The 27,683-nt window shown below is 44.5% G+C and overlaps 2 protein-coding genes across 3 annotated transcripts in view; both read right to left on the reverse strand.

Annotated features, from left to right (window-relative positions):
• The window catches only part of LOC144497048 (uncharacterized), a 388,053-nt gene that overhangs the window by 64,329 nt on the left and 296,041 nt on the right, over positions 1 to 27,683 (reverse strand). The window lies entirely within an intron of this gene.
• On the reverse strand, positions 20,973 to 26,848 carry LOC144497044 (uncharacterized). The gene is made up of 2 exons (XM_078217771.1): positions 26,813 to 26,848; positions 20,973 to 24,323 (listed from the first exon to the last, which is right to left on the reverse strand). Exon 2 carries the CDS (start codon positions 23,858 to 23,860, stop codon positions 23,072 to 23,074), a length of 789 nt encoding a protein of 262 aa, XP_078073897.1. The 5' UTR covers positions 23,861 to 24,323; positions 26,813 to 26,848; the 3' UTR covers positions 20,973 to 23,071.

A 27,683-nucleotide genomic window follows, 5' to 3' on the forward strand; every position in this document is an offset into this window, starting at 1 on the left:
GGTTAAAACCAGGACTCTATATACCCAGTGCTGCTCCTAACATCTTTATCTAATGGTTTGATGACAATCATGGAATGAGGGCTGTGCCAGGCTGTGAGATTGTGGTGAATACAATCCTGCTGCTGCTGCTGGCTCACTGCACCTCATGGATACCCTGTTTTGGGATCTGTCCTTAGTCTACTTCCCCAGTGATGATTAACATGGTGAAGTACTCACTCATCAGCTGGGAGGGGAGCGGTAGTTTTCCTCGATCTTGTTTGACCTGAAGCCATGAGACTGCATGGAGTCAGTATTGAGGACTTCCCCATGTGTGAATGAGATGGGACATTCCCAGGGATGGTGAGGGAGGAGTCTGGGATGTTTCCAGATTGATACGATTCAGTGAGTGTCACTGCTACTTGACCAGTCTGTGAGCAGCTCTCCTCACTGGGGAACTTGTCCTCAGACAAGTCAGAGAGACTTTACAGGTTTCACTGGGCTGAGATCATCTTAATCTTATAGAATCCTACAGTGCAGAAAGAGGCCATTCGGCCCATCGAGTCTGCACCAACCACAATCCCATCCAGGTCCTATCCACATATCCCTACATATGTACCCACTAACCCCTCTAACCTACGCATCCCGGGACACTAAGGGGCAATTTAGAATGGCCAATCAACCTAGCCTGCACATCTTTGGCCTGTGGGAGGAAACCGGAGCACCCGGAGGAAACCCACGCAGACACGGGGAGAATGTACAAACTCCACACAGACAGCAACCCGAGCAGGGATTCGAACCCAGGTCCCTGGAGCTGTGAAGCAGCAGTGCTAACCACTGTGCTACTGTGCCGCTTATGCCAGGATTGTCCAGCTCTATCTGATTTTCCTCTTTTTGGACTTTGTAGTGATTGTTTCTCATTGTTTGCTGGGCCACTTCAGAGGGCAGCTCAGCGTCAACCATGTTGTGAGGGACTGGCGAAACATGTAGTCATGATGTGGAGATGCCGGCGTTGGACTGGGGTAAACACAGTAAGAAGTTTAACAACACCAGGTTAAAGTCCAACAGGTTTATTTGGTAGCAAAAGCCACACAAGCTTTCGGAGCTCCAAGCCCCTTCTTCAGGTGAGTGGGAATTCTGTTCACAAACAGGGTATATAAAGACACAAACTCAATTTACAGGAATAATGGATGGAATGCGAATACTTACAACTAATCAAGTCTTTACGAAACAAAAAAACGTGAGTGGAGAGAGCATCAAGACAGGCTAAAAAGATGTGTATTGTCTCCAGACAAGACAGCCAGTGAAACTCTGCAGGTCCAGGCAACTGTGGGGGTTACAAATAGTGTGACATGAACCCAATATCCCGATTGAGGCCATCCTCGTGTGTGCGGAACTTGGCTATCAGTTTCTGCTCAGCGACTCTGCGCCATCGTGTGTCGCGAAGGCCGCCTTGGAGAACGCTTACCCGAATATCAGAGGCCGAATGCCTGTGACCGCTGAAGTGCTCCCCAACAGGAAGAGAACAGTCTTGGCTGGTGATTGTCGAGCAACATGTAGACCAGACCAGGCAGTTGTAGCAGGCTCCCTTCCCTAAACGACAATATTTCGGTTTTAGGACAACCTGAAAGTTTTCATGATTTATTTTGATTCAATTCCACAAATTCCAAAATGTATTAAATTCAGTTTCACAACATGGAGTGGTTGAGGTGAATAACATAGATGCCTTCTAGGGAAAACTAGATAATAATAAGGGATAAAGGATCAGAATGTTATCATGATAGGGTGAGGAGGCTCATGTGAAGCTTAAACACCGGCATGGACCAACTGGGCTGAATGGCCTGTTTCTGCACTGTAACTCTATGTAACTTTCTGTGTTGGATTTGAACTGTCAATCTCTGGATTGTGATTTTATTAGTGTTGTGGTAAAATTTGCCACCTGAGTCAGACTGGAGGTTCAACAATACAGTTTTATTTAACAAAGCTTCGTGGAGAAAGGCACTGGCACTCTGCAGTACTTTAGCAGCTACCTTCTCTCAAGGATACAATAGGAGTGGTTCATTTTTATACTTTTCAGACAATGGATAGTCCGGACATCAGCCATTAAACACATCGTTATAGCTGAGTAGGATCAATAGTTTAACACATCGTTACAGCCAGACATATACAGACATTGGCTTTTAACATCGCATTGTTTCATAGAATGGATACATTTCCTCTATCAACGACTTAGTTTCGGTCTATACATACAGTAATTGGTTTTCCTGCATTTATGTATTCCCGTTCCCATTTATGGCTAATCTCTTTATCAGTCCTTATTGTCCTGGGTCTGTCCTTATCTTAAAAGTGCCTCAAGCCCTGGCTGACTTCCTGCAGTATCTGATTCCTGTATGTTTAACTGTCTGTCCTGCATGTTTTAATTTCAAGTAGCTGTCTGCGCTAAACGTCAGTGCCTACTTAATGTCTCTTTCCCAGGTAACCTTTTTATGTGCCAGGTAGCCATTTTATGTGTTAGGTATCCATCTTTATGTTTTTCCCCACTTCAGTCCCCACTTTTGGTCCAGATTATGACTTTAATAATCCCCAGACCAACAATTATACATTCACATATATAACTCAATCTTCTTCTTTCCTTCTTCGTTTCTTCTGATGTCTTCGGGGATCTTCATCATGGGTTCTTCCTCGATGGATACACTGGCTCCTGGCACAATTGTTACCATAACTTTGCAGCAGACTTTCAGGCATCCAACAATTAGACAACAGACAATTACAATTGAAATGAGAATGACCAATCCATGTAATAAGTAAGATTCCCAGGACCCCCCCCCCCCCCCCCCCACCCCTAGCCATTCCAGCCAGTTACTTCATTTCTTGGGGCCCTGTCTGAAGCTATCAAGTTGTTCTCTGATGTTGTTGATGACTTGTGTAATGTTATAAGACTCGTCTGTGACATGGGTTATGCATTTATTGCCTATAATTGTACACACTCCCCCTTGTTGTGCTAACTGGTAGTCCACTGCATATCGTGTCTGCTGTGCATATAGTCTCAGTTCAGCCATTTCTTGGTTAACAGCCTCCAGTGCTTTTGAAGTGCTGTTTCCTAGGACTGTTAGTCCACAAACAATATGATTTCTATTCTTTGCGCTAATCATTCCTGCTGCCCCTCCCAGAGATAGGGCTCCAAGGAACCCATATCCCAGTGAGGATCCCATTGTGCCCGGGGCTTCCCAATCAGCGCAGAATTCTTTGCTGATAACCCGAGCTACTATTCTCCTCCGAATATGCCCCTTCTGAGGGTATGGAACAGTCAGTGGTCCTATTGTCCCTACTGCAAAATGGTTTGCGAGGTTTGGTGTTTCTGTCGTGTAAGTACCATTGAAGAGGAACACATATCCCTTCTTAGCCCGGTAACATTTAGTGTCTTGATTATGAGTTTGTTCATATTGCCAATTGTTCGGTTTACTTGACTCCCCGTTTGATCCCACCACCTGACAAGTATCAAATGGGTATGTCCATTCGGCTGAGCTTACGTGAGTTCCACTGCATTGTCCACAAATAAGCTGTCTTTCCGCGGTTATATTCAGACATTTCTGTTCATCACAAATGCAAGTAAACTGTCCCTTATTAACCCGACAATGTTGATGGACACACTGCCTCTGTACGCAGGAATCATTCTTAGGGACCAAGGCGTAGGCACATCCCCATCCCTGCCCCGTAAAACAAAGCGGATAGCTTGCAGTATCTGAACAAGCTTTTCCTCCCACCTGTTGGAACCCCCTGCACACAGGATCTGGGGAGTTTATAAGTCCCACACATCTCCCCTGTATACCTCTTTTATATTTGCCAATTTGTCCCTTGCAGGGTGCATCTGATGTATCTACAGTATATAAGTCATGAGGGGTCCACCCAGGGGTGGCTACAAATAGGGCTTCTACCGATTGTGCTAACGGGTAACATACAGTTCGATTTCCGTGTAAATGTACGTGAGCTTTGTAAAACAGATTATCCTCCAATCCAGTTAAATTTACAGTCGCGACAACGCAAAGTAGTACAGTTACATACGTGATTACATACATATTTGCAACGATCAAATATCAAACCTAACACTATAATTTATATAATCTCCAAAAGTTATATTATCTATTAACCCGCACGCGCCAGTTGTTCTTGCTTGCAGTCTTTGCCTGTGTTGAGGAAAGCAGTTCTGTTAGTTCATTACTTCAGTTACTCATGTATTTCCTTCTGTAATTTTAGCTGTGTCCAATGTTTCCATATACCTTTCTCTCTTATGTCTTTACAGGCACAGGTGTCTCCACTAATTATAACTTCATATGGCCCATTTCATTTTGGTGCAAACCCTGGTTTGTCAGGTAGTGTTTTCACTAGGACACGACTTCCCGCTGTTGGGACGTCAGCGAGCATTTCAAGCTCTCTCTACGTCTTTTATTTCCTGATTGTCTTTTACCAATTTGCACATCCCTTTTAGTTGGGTGCTTAGTTCCAAAACATCTCTCCTGATTTTATCTTGTGGACCTACATCGGTTCCACCTGTTATGATGCCTTCTGGTAATTGCATTGCGCGTCCTGTCATTAGCTCATAAGGGGTTAATCCGGTTGTCCAGTTTGTGGTAGCTCTTAATCTCATTAGTATAGTGGGCAATACCTCTGTCCACATTTTTCCCGATGTTTGTATGGCTTTAGCTAGTGCATTATACATTTAACTACTTATCCCCCTTCCATGGAAAGCTTAGTGTGAATCAAATAACACTATGCACTGGCTTTTTGGCTGCAGTTGGACATCCATTCATTTGTATCTAATCCTATCAAAAGACATCGCTTTCCTCATTAAAATCACATGCCATACAGCTCCAATCTTTATATGATGTACTCTTACATTATATCTAAGTTGATCATTTGTTTGCGTGCAAGCGCCGCATTACAGTACTTTACAAAATGCCACTACCCCACCTACAAAGAAGTGCATTCAAATGCCCAGCACCAACATTTAGCAGCGTTGTGCAAGTTATTATAAACTATGGCAAAGACACAGTATATAATATATAAATATATTATACAAAATTGGTTAAGGCTTTTCAGGATTTGATTTTATTCTCGGGTCTATATGGCAGTGCGATACTGTATAATCCTAATACTCAAGCAGCAGTTGTATCATACCACTTTACACATCATAACCGTGATATCCAAACCCTTTCAATTCAAGCCGTTTCCATTTTTAAACTGAGCTCCAGGTCAAAACTCCCGCACTCTAGGAAAATAACAGGCGCCAAATCAAAATCAAAGTAGGTACAATACATACTAGTTAATTGATTAGAAACGTTTTGGTTTGATTCTTAACTGGCTAAGCTTTAAGCTTTGCAGTGTTGTTATATTTGGCAAACCTTGAACAATAGATGGCACATGAAATTCCGACGGCAGTACATAATTTTAACCGGTTACAGAATACTAAACTATCAGACGTTCGTAAATCGCGATATTCTGTGGACCTTAACACTGCATTTCACTGACTTGGTATACTTTAAACTGACTCATAGACAATATATTTACCTCATTCTTTTGTTCCTGCTTTTCTACCTTTCCACAAAATTACTTATTTTCTTCTCTTAACTTCTCAACTAACTCTTATAATTTCTACTTCAAGACAAAGGAAAGAGCACATGGTTCCTTCCAAGGTTTAAATCCTTTCTTAACAGTAAAACATTAAAGCATGCGACAACAAAACATCCACGCAACCACTTTGTTTAAACACACATAGACACACATGGAAGCTTCCAACATTCATTCAAACTTAACATCTTAAACTGGGATGAAAGTAAAACACTTAAAGAGAATACAGAACGTTGATTAAGACAGTTGCTTTTATTCTTCTTTCTTCCAAACTGTAATTAAACTCAAAACAGAAGTAAATTCAAGAAATCTTATCACTTTAATCTTTAACAGTTTTAACACTTCCCCAGCCTCCTGAGGCTAACCTAAGGTGCAAAGAACTGCATCCACTGCCTACAACAAACATTCCACAAGAACAAACAGGCTTCTACAGCTCCTGCTCTCAATCTAATACAACAACAACCACCTATATTCGACAAGCTACCAGATCACACAAACACACTGAAATACAAAAACTAAGATTTCTCCTACCCGCCTCCCAGTATGCCACTAGCCCATTCTACAATTCATCGTAATCTTGGGACATAATCACTCCCATTTTTAGGATGACTTGGTGAGTGCGAGAGAGTCCATCCTTAAAAGCCTGGATGAACGCTCGATCTCCTCGACCTGGGTTCCCTTGTCCTGAGCACTCTTGATATACCTGGAACAACCGTTCCCCGTATTCAGAAGCTCCTTCCCCTTTTAACTGTTTTGTTGTGGTAATTCTGCTCCAGTTAGTAGGAGCATTCCCTAATACCCTCTGAATCTCTGCTTTAAGCTGGGTGAAGGGTGCCTGTTGGGCATCTATCTCTGATGTTAGGGCGACTGCATGTGTCCACCATCTCCCACTATAATCCTGTGCTGGAGGAGCGGCGGGTCCACCTGCTACCTGCCTCCACTTATCCGCTGGACAGGTTGCCCTTACCAGCTGGTGTACGTCTCTCAGGTGTAATTGGTGTCCTACCCAGATTGTGTCTAATTCTACCCAGAATTTAGTGTTTGCGCTTCTAGGTTGTAATTTACCCAGGGAAGCCATTATTTGCTGTCTCTCACCTGGGGTGAAGGGTTTATAATTTGCCTTTGGCTGCGCATCTGTTCCCCCTCGGGTTACTGGCGCTAAGTTGTGTTCTAGCGCTTCCCACTCCTCTGGAGGAGCGGTTAGTCCCTGTTGTGTGTGCTCATAAGGAGGTAGAGGAACAGTTTCCCCTCTCCATTGCTTTTCTTCTAATACCTGGTTTTGTTTCTCCAGTTCCCTCACTCGGGATTCTAATTCTCTAATCTTTTCTTTATCTTCACTCCACTTCTTAGTAGAGGCGACTACTTGCTCAATTAGACCAGCGAACTGATGTATTAACAATACTCCTATCTTCTTTGTCTTGTTTCTCTTTTCTTTATCAGTCCACTTTCTCTGCTGATCTAAGGTCTGAGACGTATCCCAGCCATCCTTTTGCATCCTCTTTATTAATGCTTGCCTGTCTGTCATGTACACTTCAATGAGAGAACCTGCAGATCCCCTCTTTACTTCATTATCTGCCATTTCACAGACTTCACTACCCCCGGTCACTACTGCCACCTTGGCAATGTGTTTTGAGCACCGTACGGCCACGATTACTTCCTAGTAAAGTGTGTTCTCTACCGTGGGGACCTCACTACCGCCGGCCACTATTACTACTCTAGCACCGTGTTTCACTACTGTCTCAGGGTTTCAATTTATACTCACGGCTTCCTCTATTACCACCTCGGCAATGTGCTTCTCCACAGGAGTCAGGTTTAGGTCAGAGTTGATCAAGCTCCTTTTCCGCCCCGCTTTTACAACATTGACAGTCCAGTACCCAACTTTACAAACTTTCATGCAATCAGATGGCAACTCTGCGTTTGTTCGCCACTACAGAGTTTGATGTTAACCGACCTCTGCCACTTATGCTTCACAATCCTAAGTGCCCTTGGTGTCTCTTTGCCCACTTCAATTCCTGACCATCGCGTGGGGGATTTCCCCTCTTAACAACCGGTCTAAGGCTGAGTGTTTGAGACAGGCACTACCTTGTCCTCTTGTCGGTCGGCACAAGCAACAGTTACTTATCACTATCAGCAGTTAGTACTTATCACGATATCATATACTACAATACTTATTACTACAAATACCCCTGAAGTTTAACCCCTTTCAAACTGTATTCTTGACCTTGTCTGACTCCCACAGATTCAGTGATCTCTACCCCGGCTTTCCAATCGTGGCCAATCGATCGGAGCTTACCAGCTTACCAGTAATAGGATCCGAGCCGACTACGCCAATTGTTGTGGGAAAATTTGCCACCTGAGTCAGACTGGAGGTTCAACAATACAGTTTTATTTAACAAAGCTTCGTGGAGAAAGGCACTGGCACTCTGCAGTACTTTAGCAGCTACCTTCTCTCAATGATACAATAGGAGCGGTTCATTTTTATACTTTTCAGACAATGGATAGTCCGGACATTAGCCATTTAACACATCGTTATAGCTGAGTAGGATCAATAGTTTAACACATCGTTACAGCCAGACATATACAGACATTGGCTTTTAACATCGCATTGTTTCATAGAATGGATACATTTCCTCTTTCAACGAGTTAGTTTCGGTCTATACATACAGTAATTGGTTTTCCTGCATTTATGTTAACCCGTTCCCATTTATGGCTAATCTCTTTATCAGTCCTTATTGTCCTGGGTCTGTCCTTATCTTAAAAGTGCCTCAAGCCCTGGCTGGCTACCTACAGTATCTGATTCCTGTATGTTTAACTGTCTGTCCTGCATGTTTTAATTTCAAGTAGCTGTCTGCGCTAAAAGTCAGTGCCTGCTTAATTTCTCTTTCCCAGGTAACCTTTTGATGTGCTTCCAAACCTTGGAAAGGGTCTTGGGGGTCAGGTGAGGGGCAGAGTGAGGAGTCAGATAAGTGGGGTAGCATCAAGCAAGGGGCGAGACACCATCAGAGAGGTCTAGTGAGGAGTGAGGGGTCACCCCCCCAGGGGGTGCCTCTCTCAGGCAGCCATTTTATGTGTTAGGTATCCATCTTTATGTTTTTCCCCACTTCAGTTAGGAAAGGAAATCTGGTGTCCTTACCTGATCAGGCCTACATGTGACTCCGCCGCCATGTGTTTGATTTTTTCTGCCGTCTGAATTGGTCTAGCCAGCCACACTCACTCAGGTGAAAATAACAATGGAATGAAACTGGACAGACCACCTGGCATCAACCTAGACACTGAAAATGACAACGGCAAACCCAGTCCTGTCAATACTGCAAGTCCTACTTACCAACATTTGGGACTGGTGCCAAAATTGGGAGAGTTGTCCCACAGACTAGTCAAACAACAGCACAGTCACTGATTCATAGCTTACACCCATCCTCACCCACCTTTCATACGTCATGTCCCACCAACAGGATTGACCCACCAGAGGTGGTAGCACAGTGACCGCACAGATCAGGAAGCGATTTAAACTTATTGTCCCATCTGAATAAAATCTCACTTATTACTGCTGCTGTCTCAGTTCCCCTGGTAAATGTTTGACAGAGATTTCTAGTGTGGGAATAACATTCTTCATCCTCGGAGGCTTTCAAACTGACAACATCAGTGTGGGATGTGTAGCCTGGGATGTGTTTGACAGCAGATCAGAAGAGGAAGACCCACAGCATCCAAGGCAGTGGTGAATTGCAGTGGTGGAATCAACACATGTACAGAAGAGAGATAGAGAGAGAAGAGGAGATATAGGGACACAGGAGAGAGAAACACAAGAAGATGGGAAGAGATTGATTTTGGGAGTGACTTGTTGACTCCGAGACTGACTCTGTGATTTGGGGAGGCACTATAGGAGTGACAGTGTAAATCTGGAAGTGACTTTAACTCGTTGACATTGTGACTCAATTGATTCTGTGACTGTGGGATTGACTTGGGGGGGGGGGGGGGGGGGGTGACCCCTCACTAGACCTCTCTGATGGTGTCTCGCCCCTTGCTTGATGCTACCCCACTTATCTGACTCCTCACTCTGCCCCTCACCTGACCCCCAAGACCCTTTCCAAGGTTTGGAAGCAATAACACATTTAAGGACTTTAGAGAAGAAAGGGAGGTTGGAGATGAGAGGGTAGTTTGCAAGGATGCAGGGGTCAAGTGTTTTTTTGAGGAGAGAGAGATTTAAAGGAGGGAGATCTGAAGAGAGAGCTGTGAACAATATCGGCTAACATGGGGAGACCAGGAGGGGAAGTTGGGTGATCAGCAGTTTAGTGAGAATAGGGCTGAGGGAACATGACGTGGGTCTCATGGACAAGATGAGCTCTGAGAGGACATGAGGGGAGATAGGAGAGAAACTAGAGAAAGATGTAAGTTCAGGATTCAGGCAGGGAGAAATATTATTGGAAGTTTGTCCAGGCAGGCTAGTGAAAGGGAGGGAAGTGGTAGAGGCAACTGATGGGATTGTTTCAATCTTATTTCCCTGAGCAGAGAGGTCAATAGCAAGGGAGCAGAGATTTAAAATCATTGATGAAAAGGTTCGAAGGGAGTTGAGTAATTTTTCACCCGGAGGACAGTGCTGGTCTGGAACTCACTATCTGAAAGGGTAATAGAGGCAGAAAGCCTCATCACATTTAAATAACACTGGGATAGGAATGTGAAGGAATAACTTCACACTTCAAAAGGAGATGAAACAGCTTCTCCACATTGACTGTGTCTCAGCCAACACTTACAGAGAAGGTACAGCACGAGTTAGATACAGAGTCAAGCTCCATCTGAACTGTAAGTGCTGGAAAAGGTCAGCAGATCTGACAGCATCTGTGGAGAGAAAACAGGGCTAATATTCCAAATCTATATGAATCTTCCGCTCTGAAGAATCAAACAAACTCAAAACACTAACTGTTCTCTCTCCACAGATGCTGTCAGACCTGCTAAGTTTTTCTGTTTTTGTTTCAGATTCCAGCATCCACAGTATCTTGCTTTTATCTGTCTGAACTGTCCCTGGAGTGTGGGATTAACCTAGGCCACTCACACACCTGGATCAGGATCAAGACTCACCTGCCTCAGTCATTCAGGAACTCCCGTATTACTGACTTTAATGTCATCAAATGCCATTTTTGGGAGCAGGACCTGGGGAAATAGGGGAAGAGAGTTCTCCAGATACAGTGCATCTAGTGGTGGGAGAGATGGCACGTTTGCTACATTACAGTGACTACTTTTTAAAAAGCACTTCGTGGGCAGTGAAGTGCTTTTGACTCAGTTTGTGAAAGTTGATATAAAAATTCAAGTTGTTCTCTCTTAGGAAAATATTATGCTTCCTGTGAACTGGAAATCATAAACTCATTGATGGAGAAAATATACCAACTCAGGATGATAGAGCTGCCTTTCGCGAATTCTGGTACATGTTTTCACATACCCGCACTTTGTACATCACATGAACAATGTTCGCTGATCCACATTTTCTTCCCCAATCTCCTCTAGGATGACATCCATGACGGAGCAGAGACTGGAATGGTTGTAGCTGAAATGTAGCCTGAACAGAGCGATTAACCCAGAAATGTCTGGATTTTACAGCTGAAATTAACCCAGAAATGTCTGGATTTTACAGTCCAGCGCTCCAGTTACGGCTCTGTTCAATATTGAAAGATTCACCATTTTTGTCTGCCTCTTCTTAAAATTTTCAATTCATGTGTTGCTCAGAAGCTCCCCATCTGGCATTTACATGTACTGCACCATAGTTTGCCTGAGAGTAACTGCACAAACCAATACTGCATCCGCATAACTGGAACCTATCTAATTGAGTGCCATCGAAAAGCATGTTCATCATTCGGGATTTCGCCATTTGTGAGGATTCATGGGAATGTAACCGTCATGGATGGCAAGACTTTACTGTATATTGTGTACAAGACTCTTACTGTAGGCTCCTGAGTGTTTTAGTGAAGAGGAACACACCATGCTGACAAATCAGATAGTTTAGGTTACGTTTAAAGAAAGAATTTATTGTGAATTATAAATCTAGACAGAAGATTTATAAAACAGCAAACACAGTATTCAGGTCATACCAAAATTAGAATCAACCAAAATAACAGGTGTAATTTCTGACCAAAAGAATTGGGTGCCAGACTGAAGCACAGATTTTAAAGAAACTTCTGTCTGTAGTATTCTGAGAGAGTTTCCCCTGATGTGAGCATGTTACTAAAGTGAGCCAGCTCTCAGGAATGGATATGGGGTAGAATCAGACCCTGCTTTAGTTGGTGATGTGAATTATAGACAGATCCTTTTCAGGTGACGGGTGTTTGACTAATACCATGGGTAATGTTTGTACTCTCCTGTTTGGGAGGATTTGAAAATGATTCAAGATATTTCCCAGAAGATAAAATGAATCTTGGAAGCGCGTTAGGATGAAAATATCACACAGTTATTACGCCGAGGTATGATGGGCTCAGGGAACTCAGGTCTGTAGCAACTAATCCCCACTTCCTCACCATGCTCAGGATAGTAATCCTCCCAGACAGGAGAGTACAAACATTACCCATGGTATTAGTCAAACACCTGTCACCTGAAAAGGATCTGTCTATAATTCACATCACCAACTAAAGCAGGGTCTGATTCTACCCCATATCCATTCCTGAGAGCTGGCTCACTTTAGTAACATGCTCACATCAGGGGAAACTCTCTCAGAATACTACAGACAGAAGCTTCTTTAAAATCTGTGCTTTAGTCTGGCACCCAATTCTTTTGGTCAGAAATTACACCGAACTTGAATGACACAGGATGGAGCTTGTTTCTATCATACAAACCCAGTAATGGTTACAGAGATCCAGTGGTCATGTGGGTCCATGGACCAATCAGTTTCCATTCCTGGAAGACACTCTTCCCCAAGGTGAGTTGGACAGCACTTTCTAATTCCCAACACTCTGCCCTTTGACCCTCCATTCACCACAATGCTCCTGTAGCCATCAATCTGGTTTAACCACTCCCTTTTATCCACCTTCTACACCCTTGTTCCCAAATTAACCTTTACTTCCTTCCTGATCGATCTTTCTGCTTCTCTACTCCAAGAGGTGAAGATTTGAGCGAATCTGGTACACAACTGGTTTAGCCATCCATCACCAGATCTGATTGGACCACATCAAGGTCCTGTTTTTCACTGTCAAAACTCCAGGACCACCCTGAAGAGAAAAGATAACCCACAACTTCTCCCCCCCCCCCCTCAAACCAACTGTGTCCTTGTGGAAGTTATGTTCCAGGTACACAGAACTCAGTTTAGACTATCTGGAGAACTGTGTTCAGTTCTGGGCACCGCACCTCAGGAAGAATAGATTGTCCTTGCAGGGAGTGCAGCATAGATTCACCAGAATGTTCCTGGGGCTGAAATGGTTAAACTATGTGGCTAGGTTGTACAGACTGAGCTTGCATCCCCTTGAATGTAGAAAATGAAGGGGTAATTTAATTGAGGTGTTTAAGATGATTAAACAAGTTGATATGGTGGTTAGAAAGAAACTATTCCTCTGGTGGGACAGTCCAATACAAGAGCATTAAAATTAGAGCTAGGCTGTTCAGGGCTGACGTCAGAAAGTGACAGGAAGGCAAGTCTCTGCATCTCTCCAACCAGCTGGTTCAGCTGTACAGAGGATACAAAGGAGCCTGGAGTAGTAATAGTGATAGAATTTCCTCCCTAATGGCATTGTGGGTTAACCCACAACACATGGACTGCAGCAATTCAAGGCAGCGGTTCACCACCACCTTCTAAAGGGATGGACAATAAATGCTGGCCAGCCAGCAACGCCCATGTCCCACAAATGAATTTTTAAAAAAAGATTTAATAGGAGAACAGAGACACATTTCAGTGAATGCAGAAATGAATCCAGGATGTATTGTCTCCCTGATGCCAGGGTCAAAGATGTCATTGAGCGGCTGCAAAGAACCCCAAGTTGTGCGAGGGGATGGGGGGGAACAGCCAGGATTGTGGTCCAGATCGGTACCAATGACATAGACAGAAAAACCGATGTTGTCCTGCAGTCAGAATTTAGGGAGCTCAGTTGGAAATCAGAAAGGAAGATCTCATAAATATGGATTAATTCAGACTCCATGCACAAGTGTAAAGATGTATAGAAATATGAAAATAAAACAGATGCATGTGTCACTGGAGAGATGGAGCAAGATGGAGGGCTCTAGATTCCTGGGACATTGATTTGATTTGATTTATTATTGTCACATGTATTAGCATGCAGTGAAAAGTATTGTTTCTTGTGCACTTTGCAGACAAAGCATAATTCATAGAGAAGGAAACAAGAGAGTGCAGAATGTAATGTTATAATCATAGCTAGGGTGTGAAGAAAGATCAACTTAATGCAAGGTAGGTCCATTCAAAAGTCTGATGGCAACAGGGAAGAAGCTGTTCTTGAGTCGGTTGATCATTGGGATCAGTTCTGGGGGAGATGGGATCTGTACAGGCTGGGTGGGCTACACCTATGATGTGGAGATGCCGGCGTTGGACTGGGGTAAACACAGTAACAGTTTTAACAACACCAGGTTAAAGTCCAACAGGTTTATTTGGGAGCAAATACCATTAGCTTTCGGAGCGCTGCTCCTTCATCAGATGGAGTGGAAATGTGCTCTCAAACAGGGCACAGAGACACAAAATCAAGTTACAGAATACTGATTAGAATGCAAATCTCTACAGCCAACCAGTTCTTAAAGATACAGACAATGTGAGTGGAGGAGGGAGCATTAAGCACAGGTTAAAGAGATGTGTATTGTCTCCAGACAGGACAGCCAGCAAGTCCAGGAGGCAAGCTGTGAGGGTTACTGATAGTGTGACATAAAGCCAACATCTCAGTTTAGGCCGTCCTCATGTGTGCGGAACTTGGCTATCAGTTTCTGCTCAGCGACTTTGCGCTGTCATGTGTCGTGAAGGCCGCCTTGGAGAACACTTACCCGAATATCAGAAGCTGAATGCCCGTGACCGCGTTCTCCAAGGCGGCCTTCACGACACACGACAGCGCAAAGTCACTGAGCAGAAACTGATAGCCAAGTTCCGCACACATGAGGACGGCCTAAACCGAGATGTTGGCTTTATGTCACACTATCAGTAACCCCCACAGCTTGCCTCCTGGACTTGCTGGCTGTCCTGTCTGGAGACAATACACATCTTTTTAACCTGTGCTTAATGCTCCCTCCTCCACTCACATTGTCTGTATCTTTAAGAACTGGTTGGCTGTAGAGATTTCCACTCCATCTGATGAAGGAGCAGCGCTCCGAAAGCTAATGGTATTTGCTACCAAATAAACCTGTTGGACTTTAACCTGGTGTTGTTAAAACTGTTACTGGGCTACACATAAACAGAGCCGGGACCATTTCCCTCTCAGGGAATTTGATGGTGCTATTGGGGAGGGTTTAAACTAACTTGGGAAAGGCATGAGAACCAGGAGATCAGATTAGAGATAAACAACAAGATTCATAGAGTATTGGCAGAGACAGATAGTATTGGAGTTAGAAATAGTGAGATAATAACTGCGTTCAGACAATGAGAAATAATCAGAATCTAAATTAGGGTTACAGTGCATGTTTGTAAATGCACGGAATATGGTAAATAAGATTGGTGAGTTGCCAGGAAGGGTTTAAACTAACTTGGCAGGGGTGTGGGAACCAGCAGGTCACACTAGAGAGAAACACCAAGGTTCACAGAGTATTGGCAGGGACAGCACTGGAGCAGGAAATAGTGAGATATTAGGAGAGGGCAGAGTCAGGTGGGGTGGCAAGGAATAAAGTCTAAACTAGGGTTACTCTGAATGTTTATGAATGCAGAGTGTGGTAAATAATATTGGTGAGTCGCCGACAGATTCTCATGGCGAGAAAGGAGTGTAGGACTGGGTATTAAATATTCTTGGATGCAAGATATTCAGGAAAGATAGGGAAGGAAGGATAGGAGGAGGGGTGGTAGTATTGATGAAGGACAACATTACAGGGCTGGAGAGAGGGGATGTCCCCAGAGGGGTCAAGGATGGAACCTATTTGGTTCGAGGTCAAGAACATAAAAGGTGCAATTCCATTGTTTAATGTAGTCAATGGGCCACCAACTAGTGAGAAAGATGTAGAGGAACAATATTGCAAAAAAATTACAGAGATGTGCAAGCATTATCCAAATATAGACTGGTCTAGTAATGGTGTAAATGGCAGAGAGAAGCAAGAGTTCCTTGAGTGTGTTGAGAAGAGTTTTCCATTGCAGTATGATTCCACTTCAATGAGAAAGGAGGCATTGCTGAACCTGGTTCTTTAGGATGAGGGGTCCAAGTGGATTATGCATCAGCAGGAGAATATTTAGAGAACAGTGATCATTGTATCATAAGGTTTAGCTTGGTTGTAGAAAAGGACAAAGAACAATCCAGAGTAAAAATAATCCAACTTCAACAGGGTAAAAGTGGATCCAACCCAGATAAATTGGAATCAAAGCAAACACAAGGCAGTCAGTTTAATCTTGGTGGTGGTAATTCAGGACAAAATTAATAATCACCTGGGCAAATATGGGTTGATTACGAAAAGGCCGCATAAATTTGTTTATTGGAAAATTATGTTGAACTCAGTTTGAGTTTTTGTAATGAATTAAGAGGGTTGATGAGGGTAATATTGTTGATGTGCTGTACATGGACTTCCAAAAGGCATTTGATAAAGTACTGCACAACAGACTTGTGAGCAAAGTTATTTCTCATGGAATAAAAGAAGAGAAACATGGATATAAAATTGGCTGAGTGACAGGAAACTGTTGGTTAATGGATGTTTTTCATGCTGGAGGAAGGATTGTAGTTGAGTTTCTCTGGGGTCAATGTTAGGATGCCAGTTCGTCCGGAAATATATTCATTGCATAGACTTTGATGTACAGGGCACAATATCAAAATCTTCACATAATAAGAATCCTGGGAGTATTACGAACTTTGAGGAGGATAGCAAAGAACTTCAACAGGCCATAGACTGGTGGTAGAATAGACGAACATAAAATGTGGGACATGAAATTGAATGTGACGAAGTGTGAAGTAATTTATTTTGGTAGGAAGAATGCAGAGAGACAATATAAAGGATACAATTCCTCTGGGAGCGGACCTGCGGGGTGGAGACTGTGAGCGGTGAGAGAGAGAGCGCGGACTGTGAGTAAATTCTGGGGTTTTTTTTTTGTCTAATTTTCGGGAGGTTTTTTGTAATTAACGGAAACCGGAAGGCCGCATCGCGAAGCCTGCCGGTAGCTGTAGTTTTTTTTTTTCTCTCACTTACCTTATAAGTACTCGCCTCGGGGTATCGGCCTCAGTGTTCCTCTGGGAGCGGACCTGCGGGGTGGAGACTGTGAGCGGTGAGAGAGAGAGCGCGGACTGTGAGTAAATTCTGGGGTTTTTTTTGTCTAATTTTCGGGAGGTTTTTTGTAATTAACGGAAACCGGAAGGCCGCATCGCGAAGCCTGCCGGTAGCTGTAGTTTTTTTTTCTCTCGGGCCCCTAGCCCTATAAATTGGTGCAGAGGAGATACCCGATCCTCTACACTGGTAGAGGATCCCACCCTTCCATCCTCCTCTAACCTAATTATAAGTGTGGGGAAGTTCTTTGTTTTCTTTTTTTCTTGCTGGTAATGGCTTCAGGGATGGCAGTTCAGGCAGTATGCTGCATCTCCTGTGGGATGTATGTGGTGAGGAAATCCAGTAGTGTTTCAGGAGATTTTAGTTGTAAGAAGTGCATTAGATTGCAGCTTCTGGAGGAGCGTGTAAAGGAGATGGAGGGGGAGTTAGAGGAACTCCGCATAATTCGGGAGGCGGAGGTGGAAGTTGATAGGAGTTATAGAGAAATAGTAACTCCTAGAAATGAGGCTTGGGTCAATGCCAGGAGGAGGGGTAAGAAGCAATCGGGAAGACAGTCCCCTGGGGCGGTTCCCCTCCATAATAGGTTTTCGGTGCTGGAGGCTACAGTTGAGGAGGAATCAACTGAGCATAGAGAGCAGATCTCTGGGGGTGAGCCGAGTGAGAAAGCTCAGGTGGTTAGGGGCTGTAAAAGACTGGGCCTTGTGATTGGGGACTCCACAATTAAGGGGACAGATAGGAGGGTCGGAACTAAAGGTAGGGACTCAGGGTTGGTGTGTTGCCTACCAGGGGCTGGGGTCCGGGATGTGTCTGACAGGGTATTCAGGACTCTTAGGGGGGAGGGAGATAAACCACAAGTTATTGTACATGTGGGGACACACGACATAGGGAGGATAGGGGAAGGGGATATTAGGCAGGGATTTATGGAGTTGGGGTGGAAACTAAAGGCCAAGACTGACAGAGTGGTTATCTCTGGACTCTTGCCTGTACCACGGGATAGTTTAGAGAGGAATAGGGAGAGGGAAGGTTTGAATTCATGGCTGAGGGGATGGTGCAGGAGGGAGGGGTTCAGGTACTTAAGCAATTGGGGCTCGTACTGGGGAAGGTGTGACCTCTATGAGAAGGATGGTCTACACCTTAATCAGAAGGGGACCAATATCCTGGGGGGTAAATTTGCTAAGGCCATGCAGGGAGGTTTAAACTGATTCGGGGGGGGGGAGGGATCCTGAGTAGTGGGGCTGAAAGTGAGGGATGCATGGATGGGGACTGCAATGCACGGCATTGCAGAGGTGGGGTGGAGCAGGGTTTGAAATGTGTATACTTCAATGCCAGGAGTATTCGCAATAAAGTGGGTGAACTTGCAGCGTGGATCAGTACCTGGGACTTCGATGTTGTGGCTATTTCAGAGACATGGATAGAGCAGGGGCAGGAATGGATGCTGCAGGTCCCGGGGTTCAAATGTTTTAGTCGAAGTAGGGAAGGAGGTAGAAGAGGGGGAGGGGTAGCATTATTGGTCAGAGATTGTATCACAGTGTCAGAGAGGAGGTTTGATGAGGACTTATCTGTTGAGGTAGTATGGGCGGAGATTAGAAATAGGAGAGGAGAGGTCACCCTGTTGGGAGTCTTTTATAGACCTCCTAAAAGTTCTAGAGAGGTTGAGGAAAGGATTGCGGAGTCAATCCTGCTTAGGAGTGAAAGTAATAGGGTAATTGTTATGGGGGATTTTAACTTGACTAATATTGACTGGAATTGTTATAGCTCTAGCTCGTTAGAGGGGTCAGTTTTTGTTCAAAGCGTGCAGGAAGGTTTTTTGACTCAGTATGTAGACAGGCCAACTAGAGGTGAGGCTATATTGGATCTGGTGCTGGGAAATGAGCCAGACCAGGTGCTAGACTTGGAAGTTGGTGTGCATTTTGGTGATAGTGACCACAATTCGGTTACGTTCACCTTAGTGATGGAAAGGGATAGGCATGAACCTCGGGCCAGTGGTTTTAGCTGGGGGAAGGGTAATTATGAGGCTATTAGGAGAGAATTAGGAAACATAGGTTGGACTAGGAGATTACAGGGACTGGGAACGTCCGACATGTGGAGTTTTTTCAAGGAGCAGCTACTGCGAGTCTGTGATAGGTATGTCCCTGTCAGGCAAGGAGGAATTGGTAGGGCTAGGGAACCGTGGTGCACCAAAAAAGTTTCTTTGTTGGTTAAAAAGAAAAAGGAGGCTTATGTTCGGATGAGACGTGAGCACTCGGGTAGTGCACTAGAAAGCTTTAGATTGGCTAAGAGGGAGTTGAAGAGCGAGCTTAGAAGGGCTAAAAGGGGACATGAGAAGACTTTGGCGGATAGGGTTAAAGAGAATCCTAAGGCGTTCTATAGGTATGTCAAGAACAGAAGGTTGGTTAGGGCAAGTTTAGGGCCAGTTATAGATGGCAGAGGGAAGTTATGTGTGGAACCGGAGGAGATTGGTGAAGCATTGAACCAATATTTCTCTTCGGTGTTCACGCAAGGGGACATGAATATAGCTGAGGAGGACACTGGGTTGCAGGGGAGTAGAATAGACAGTATTACAGTTGATAAGGAGGATGTGCAGGATATTCTGGAGGGTCTGAAAATAGATAAATCCCCTGGTCCGGATGGGATTTATCCAAGGATTCTCTGGGAGGCAAGAGAAGTGATTGCAGAGCCTCTGGCTCTGATCTTCAGGTCGTCGTTGGCCTCTGGTATAGTACCAGAAGATTGGAGGTTAGCGAATGTTGTCCCATTGTTTAAGAAGGGGAACAGAGACTTCCCCGGGAATTATAGACCGGTGAGTCTCACTTCTGTTGTCGGCAAGATGTTGGAAAAAATTATAAGGGATAGGATTTATAGTTATTTGGAGAGTAATGAATTGATAGGTGATAGTCAGCATGGTTTTGTGGCAGGTAGGTCGTGCCTTACTAACCTTATTGAGTTTTTTGAGAAAGTGACCAAGGAGGTGGATGGGGGCAAGGCAGTGGACGTGGTATATATGGATTTTAGTAAGGCGTTTGATAAGGTTCACCATGGTAGGCTTCTGCAGAAAATGCAGATGTATGGGATTGGGGGTGATCTAGGAAATTGGATCAGGAATTGGCTAGCGGATAGGAAACAGAGGGTGGTGGTTGATAGTAAATATTCATCATGGAGTGCGGTTACAAGTGGTGTACCTCAGGGATCTGTTTTGGGGCCACTGCTGTTTGTAATATTTATTAATGATCTGGATGAGGGTATAGTTGGGTGGATTAGCAAATTTGCTGATGACACCAAAGTCGGTGGTGTGGTAGACAGTGAGGAAGGGTGTCGTAGTTTGCAGGAAGACTTAGACAGGTTGCAAAGTTGGGCCGAGAGGTGGCGGATGGAGTTTAATGCGGAGAAGTGTGAGGTAATTCACTTTGGTAGGAATAACAGATGTGTTGAGTATAGGGCTAACGGGAGGACTTTGAATAGTGTGGAGGAGCAGAGGGATCTAGGTGTATGTGTGCATAGATCCCTGAAAGTTGGGAATCAAGTAGATAAGGTTGTTAAGAAGGCATATGGTGTCTTGGCGTTTATTGGTAGGGGGATTGAATTTAGGAGTCGTAGCGTTATGTTGCAACTGTACACAACTCTGGTGCGGCCGCACTTGGAGTACTGTGTGCAGTTCTGGTCCCCACATTACAGGAAGGATGTGGAGGCTTTGGAGAGGGTGCAGAGGAGGTTTACCAGGATGTTGCCTGGTATGGAGGGGAGATCCTATGAGGAGAGGCTGAGGGATTTGGGATTGTTTTCGCTGGAAAGGCGGCGGCTAAGAGGGGATCTTATTGAAACATATAAGATGATTAGAGGTTTAGATAGGGTGGATAGTGATAGCCTTTTTCCTCTGATGGAGAAATCCAGCACGAGGGGGCATGGCTTTAAATTGAGGGGGGGTAGTTATAGAACCGATGTCAGGGGTAGGTTCTTTACCCAGAGGGTGGTGAGGGATTGGAATGCCCTGCCAGCATCAGTTGTAAATGCGCCTAGTTTGGGGGCGTTTAAGAGATCCGTAGATAGGTTCATGGACGAAAAGAAATTGGTTTAGGTTGGAGGGTCACAGTTTTTTTTTTTTTTTTTTTAACTGGTCGGTGCAACATCGTGGGCCGAAGGGCCTGTTCTGCGCTGTAATGTTCTATGTTCTATGTTCTATGTTCTAATTCTAAAGAGGGCGCAGGGTCAGTGGGACCTGGGAGTATAAGCACATAAATCATTGAAGGTGGCAGGACAGATTAAGAGAGTGGTTAATAAAGCATACAACATCTTGGGCTTTATCAATACGGGCATAGAATACAAAAACAAGGAAGCTTTGTTAAACCCGCACAAAACATTGTTTCAGACCCAACTGGAGTATTGTCTCCAGTTCTGGACACGGCACTTTAGGAAGGCTGTGAAGGCATTAGAGAGAGTGCAGAAAAGATTCATGAGAATGGTTCCAGGGATGAGCAACTTCAGTTTTGCAGACAGATTGGAGAAGTTGGGACTGTTCTCCTTGGAGGGGAAGGTTAAGAGGAGTTTAATAGAGGTTTTCAAATTTGTGTGGGGTCTGGTCAGGGTAGACAGGAAGAAACTGTTCCATTCGTGGAAGGACCATGAGTCAGAGGTAGAATGTGCTAAGAGGAGAATGCTGGGAGGTGGTAATAGGTGTGAAGACTCAGCTGAAAGGTTGCTCCACTGTGTGATTCCTCTGAAATCTCAGTGGGGTTGGAAGACACCATGAAAAATTAAATCTCACACTCAAAAGATTTATCTTCCATGTAGCTCTCCTTATGTTAAGAGAGCTTGGAACTGATGTACCTTGGGCATTAAGAGATTTTTAAAATTTCCTCCTTAAAACTCTCTGCATCTTTATCTCTCTCCCCTCCTATAAAATCCTCCTGAAATCCCACCTGTTTGACCATATTTTTAGTCATCCCCTCCTAATTTCTCCTCCTTTGTCTTGGTGTTAATTTTTCTCTGATTGCGACTCTATGAAACACTTTGGGATGTTTGACTATATTAAAGTGCTCCATAAATACTGTTATCCTCTCACATCCCCTCCAATCCTCAAGGTACTGACCTGGAGTTCAGACTGTGGACATCAATTGGCCTCTAGCGCTCTGTTCGAGTGGCCATTCAGCATGTGTAGACCCAGACAGTGAATGTTGTGAGACAATGGAGACTGTCACAGCCGAGACACATCCTGCCCTCCCCCTGACTTCCCAGCTGGGCTCACTGATGAGAAATGGGATTCCTGGCTGATTCTCCCCCTCCATAGTCCAGAGATGCTGAGGCTAATTGAAGTCCCTCCATTACTACCCCAGGAATGGCTCCTTTCCCAGGTGTTTATGCTGGTAGATTAGAAGCTGAAGCCTTTCTAACCACTGAGTATCTGATTGTCTTCTTGGTCAGAGTGAGAGTCAGTGACTGACTTGTACCTGATGCTGCACTGAAAGGATGCTGAGTTTATACAGCAGCTTCTATACATATTGATGTCTTCTTCTGGTGATGTTTGGAATGTGGCCTAAGGTTAAATTGACCTTTTTGAAACAATTAGACTGATGATGGGAGAGGTTGGAGACAGACACTGCTGAGACAGACAGTGCTTTGGAAGGACAGCTTCCCTGTGTGAGCACTGGAGGGTAACAACACAGAAAACTCTCAGAGTAATGGAAACAGGTGAGCTGACTCCAAGTCAATGTGGAGATGTCGGTGTTTGGTGAGAGAGGAAGAGATGAAACAATCCTGACACACGTCACACTGGAAGGGTTTGTCTCCTGCGCGGGTTCACTGATGTTCCAGGGGGTCTTTATTACAGAACTCACAGTGATAGGCTTTCTCGACCATGTGACTGTGTTGATGGACTAGGAGATACACTGACTGTGTGAAAGCGTTGTCACACACCTCACAGTTGAACTGTTTCTCACCCTGTGTGAATCTGCTAGCGTTCAGGTTGTGTGAAGACTTCAGGAGAGCATCCTTGTCAATCTTAAACTTACTGCCTGATGACCCAGAATATTGACAAGTATCAGACAGCTTTGTCACAAAACCAGCATGTGAACACTTTCTCACCTGTATGATGGTCGCAGAGGTTCAATGATCACGTGAATCATTTGTCATGCATGAATGATTTCTCCTGTGTGTGAATGCGTTGGTGTGCACGGAGGTTCGATAACTGTGAGAATGATTTCTCACACACCACACACTTGAAAGGTTTCTCGCCTGTGTGAACCCGTCGGTGTGCGCGGAGTGTCGATGAGTCCGAGAATGATTTATCGCACACCTCACACACGAACGGTTTCTCCCCAGTGTGAACGCGGCGATGTTGCACGAGTGTTGATGGATGTGTGAAGGCTCGGTCACACACCTCACACTTGAAAGGTTTCTCCCCTGTGTGAATCCTCTGGTGACACAAGAGATGACAGAATTGGGTGAAACCCATCTCACAAACCTCACATCTGAAGGGTTTCTCCTCTGCATGAATGTTCTGGTGTATCATGAGCCTGGTAGATGTTGCGAAGGCTTTACCGCAAACCTCACACTTGAAGGGTTTTTCCCCTGTGTGGACTGTCTGGTGGCGTAGGAGACTGGATGATAATGTGAAGCCTTTGTCACACACCTCACAAATGAACAGCTTCTCTCCTGTGTGAATGCGTTGGTGAGCGCAGAGGATCGATGACTGTGAGAATGATTTGTCACACACCTTGCACTTGAATGGTTTCTCCCCTGTATGAGTGCGTTGGTGTGTATGGAGAATCGATGACCGTGTGAATGATTTGTTGCACACCTCGCACTTGAATGGCTTCTCCCCAGTGTGAATGCGTTGGTGTTGCAGCAATGTCGATGACCGTGTGAAGGTTTGGTCACATACCTCACACGCGAATGGTTTCTCTTCCATGTCACTGCTCAGCTCAGGTAAAAGAGAAGCACTTCATGACTTAGGAGATCTTAAGAGCCTGTGGAGCCCTCCACACACTTGAACAGTCTCTCACCTATAGGAGTAACTCAGTAGTTTATGAGGCCCGATGAATGATTGAAGCTCTCACCACAGTTGGAGTTCACTCACACTTTTTCCCAGCCTCACCTTGACTGATCACCCACAGCAAACCTTCGGAAAGTTTGGTTCTGATGGAAGGTTCCACACCACTGACCATTTTCAGACCTGAGAAATGTCAAAGCTCCCCTGACCTAACCATTTTCCAGATGATGGTTTCACTGTCCAAACTTCTCTGTGTTGGACAATGCTGTGAAGGGACTGGATGTCTTCCCATAGTTATGCAGTTGTTCCTTGGGTAATGGTCAGGATCTATCTGCGGTGTCTATCCTCTCTGTATTCTCTGGTGTAGTACGGTGCAATCCTTCTGTAAAACAGGAAAAGGAAACATGATTTCCTACAACTCCCTCTCCTTCTTTGCTGAAGGGGCTGACACCTCAGTTGGAGACTGTTCCACAGTGAGTGCCACTCTGCCATTCCCCTATTTGGGGATCAGATACAAGTCCTTTCTTTTTCCTCACTTGACTGTCTCACACTCTCTGTTTCCGGCAGAGACACTGGATTGTGACTAGGAGCAGACAATGTGGCTACTTTCTTTCCTACACCCAGACCCCATATTCCCAGACACCATGAGAACAATAGAAAAGACAGTTGAGTGGAGTGTAAAGCTGGCTATGAATTCACTATGAGCTCACGTTGAGCTGGTAAAGATCAGTTTTAGCCTGAGAGTATGTGTTCAATATTTAAAACATTCAGGAGAAATGTTAATTTAGTGGAAATTTTGAAAATTGTCCCCTTATTTTCCAAAATTATTTGAAGAAAATGCACTGGGCAGGTAGTGCTCGAAGCTAAGGAAAATATTGCTTCGCTGATTGAAGGGTTCTGGTTTATCCTGGGAAATTAGATACACTGCACTCACTCAGACTGCACATCCCAAATTCAGCTATCAGACACAGCACTGGGCAAAACTATCAAATCCAAGACCAGACTTTTGGGAAAGGCCGAGGCCTTCAGGTAAAATCTTTAAAGAAGACATTAAAAGATAAGTCTCCTCTCACCCTATCAGCATATCTGTTCCTTCATCCCTCATATTATCTAGTTTCCCCTAAAAGACAGCTATGTTATTCACCTCAACTCCGCCATGTTGTGATACTGAGTTTAATACATTTTGGAATTGAATCAAAATAAAATCATGAAAACTTTCAGGTTGTCCTAAAACTGAAATATTGTCTTTCAGGGAAGGGAATCTGCTGCAACTGCCTAGTCTGGTCTACATATGACTCCAGTCCCACACAACATGGTTGAAGCTGATCTGCCCTCTGAAGTGGCCCAGCAAACAATGAGAAACAATCACTACAAAGTCCACTAAGAGGAAAATCAGGGAGATCTGGATAATCCTGACATTGTGTCAGAATAAGATTAAGATGGTCTCAGCCCAGTGAAACCTGTAAAGTCTCTCTTCCCAAGGTCTGAGGAAAAGTTCCCAAGTGAGGAGAGCTGCTCACAGACTGGTCAAGTAGCAGTGATACTCACTGAATCGTATCAATCTGGAAACATTCCAGACTCCTCCCTCACCATCCCTGGGAATGTCCCATCTCATTCGCACGGGAAGTTCTCAATATTGACTCAATGGAGTCTCATGCCTTCAGGTCAAATAAGTGCAAGGAAAACTACAACTCCCCTCCCAGCTGATGAGTGAGTACTTCACCCTGTTAATCATCACTGGGAAAGTAGACCAAGGACAGATCCCAAAACTGGGTATCCATGAGGTGCAGTGAGCCATCAGCAGCAGCAGGATTGTATTCACCACAATCTCACAGCCCGGCACAGCCCTCATTCCATGATTGTCAGCAAAAGAGTAGATAGACGTGTCAGGAACATCAAGGGTTATACTTTAGAGTCCAGGTTTGAACCGAGGAAAGAGGCTAAACATCCAGAGTAACTTGTAGTAAACAGAACTAAACTAATGTCTAATGTAGGGTGTTCAGTCAGGTTGAAAGTTAAAGTGGTGTTATTTTTACTCTAATTTATTGTATTTGTGGCTGCCTACGTACTGTTTAGTCAGTTTGTTAGATTAAAATTCTGAAAATTTCAAATTGTCCTTAAGATTCCTTTCAGTCGGTCACTGGGAATTTAAGTTTCTTTTGCACGTTATTGGTCTCCAGTGGGATTGTAACAATCACTGATTCAACACCATTAAAAAACAGATTAACTGGGCATTGTCATACTGCTGTTTGTGGGAGCTTGCTGTGCCTACGTTGGTTGCCAAATTTCCGACATTACAACAGTGACTGCATATCAAAAGTACTTCACTGGCTGTAAAGAGCTTTGGGACATCTAGTAGTCCTGAAAGGCTTGATATAAATGCGAGTCTTTTCTTCTGAGAAGGTTACTGACATAGGGAGTGAGAGGTCTTGGAGAGATTTGAAAAATATAGGAAACATCCAGATCACAACAGACATAACTGACCATTCACAGTCCACAGGATAATAACCAGCTTCCAACACACACACACACACACAACTCAACAATAGGAAGTCAGTAAGAATCCTCAAACACTCTGACCTCCCAGATAATTACACCTCACCTTCTCATATTCAGCAATGACCCATCAACAAAACTCAGCCTGTAAATCAGAAGGGAAATGCTTCCAATAAACACACTCAATATCCAACACACAGCTCCAATCAAACAGCTCAGCACAAAGCACCGAGTAAACAGGTCTCTCAGCTGAATCTTCTCACACAGAATAAGGGGCATTTCCACACCTGATTCCCCACAGGATAGTCAGACTGCCTGAACATTAGTGTGGATATTATGCACTGTAATTATTATAAATTCTGCTCCTTCACTCACCATCTCCTCACTTGGTTTTCAGTCCCTACAGGAAGTGAAGCAGCTGTGAAAGAGGAAGAGGAGAGAATGGGCAGAGTGGGTGGGCTCTCTGATTGACGTCTCTCACAGCCAATCCTAATATTTCTGGAGTAACAGGAGCTTCCTGAAGCTTGGGAAACTGACCGGTGAAACGGAGGCAACTTTGAGCAGCAGATCAGGTGGGGATTTAAACTTGTAATTGTCCCATCTGAATAAAACCTCACTTATTGCAGCTGCTGTCTCAGTTCCCCTGGTAAATGTTGGACAGAGATTTCTAGTGCGGGAATAGCATTCTTCATCTTCGGAGGCTTTCAAACTGACAACATCAGTGTGGGATCTGTAACCTCGGATGTGTTTGACAGCAGATCAGAAGAGGAAGGCCGACAGCATCCAAGGCAGTGATGATGTGCAGTGGTGGGATCAGCACATGGACAGGAGAGTGGGACACAGGATGGTCACAGGAAGGAGGGTGTAATTTACTCTCCTCTTCCATTCCTCCACCTTTAAACTCTCCTTCCTCTCCAATATGGTTGACTCACTGAAGCCTCACAGCACCAGGGACCCGGGTTCAATTCCCGGCTTAGGTCACTGTCTGTGCAGAATCTGCATGTACTCCCCGTGTCTGCGTGGGTTTCCTCCGGGTGCTCCGGCTTCCTCCCAGTCTGAAAGACGTGCTGGTTAGTTGCATTGGCCATGCTAAATTCGCCCTCAGTGCACCCAAACAGGCGCCGGAGTGTGGCGACGCGAGGATTTTCACAGTAACTTCATTGCAATGTTACTGTATGCCTACTTGTGACACTAATAAACTTTTTAAACTCTTTCATATCATAGAATAGAATCCCTACAGTGCAGA

Source organism: Mustelus asterias, chromosome 8 (genome assembly GCF_964213995.1).
Source record: "Mustelus asterias chromosome 8, sMusAst1.hap1.1, whole genome shotgun sequence".
In the NCBI taxonomy this organism is placed as follows: Eukaryota; Metazoa; Chordata; class Chondrichthyes; order Carcharhiniformes; family Triakidae; genus Mustelus; species Mustelus asterias.

What these genes read in the sequence shown, in the direction of transcription:
- LOC144497044 (XM_078217771.1), bottom strand. Translation starts at nt 23,860, where the DNA reads ATGGAAGAGAAACCATTCGCGTGTGAGGTATGTGACCAAACCTTCACA.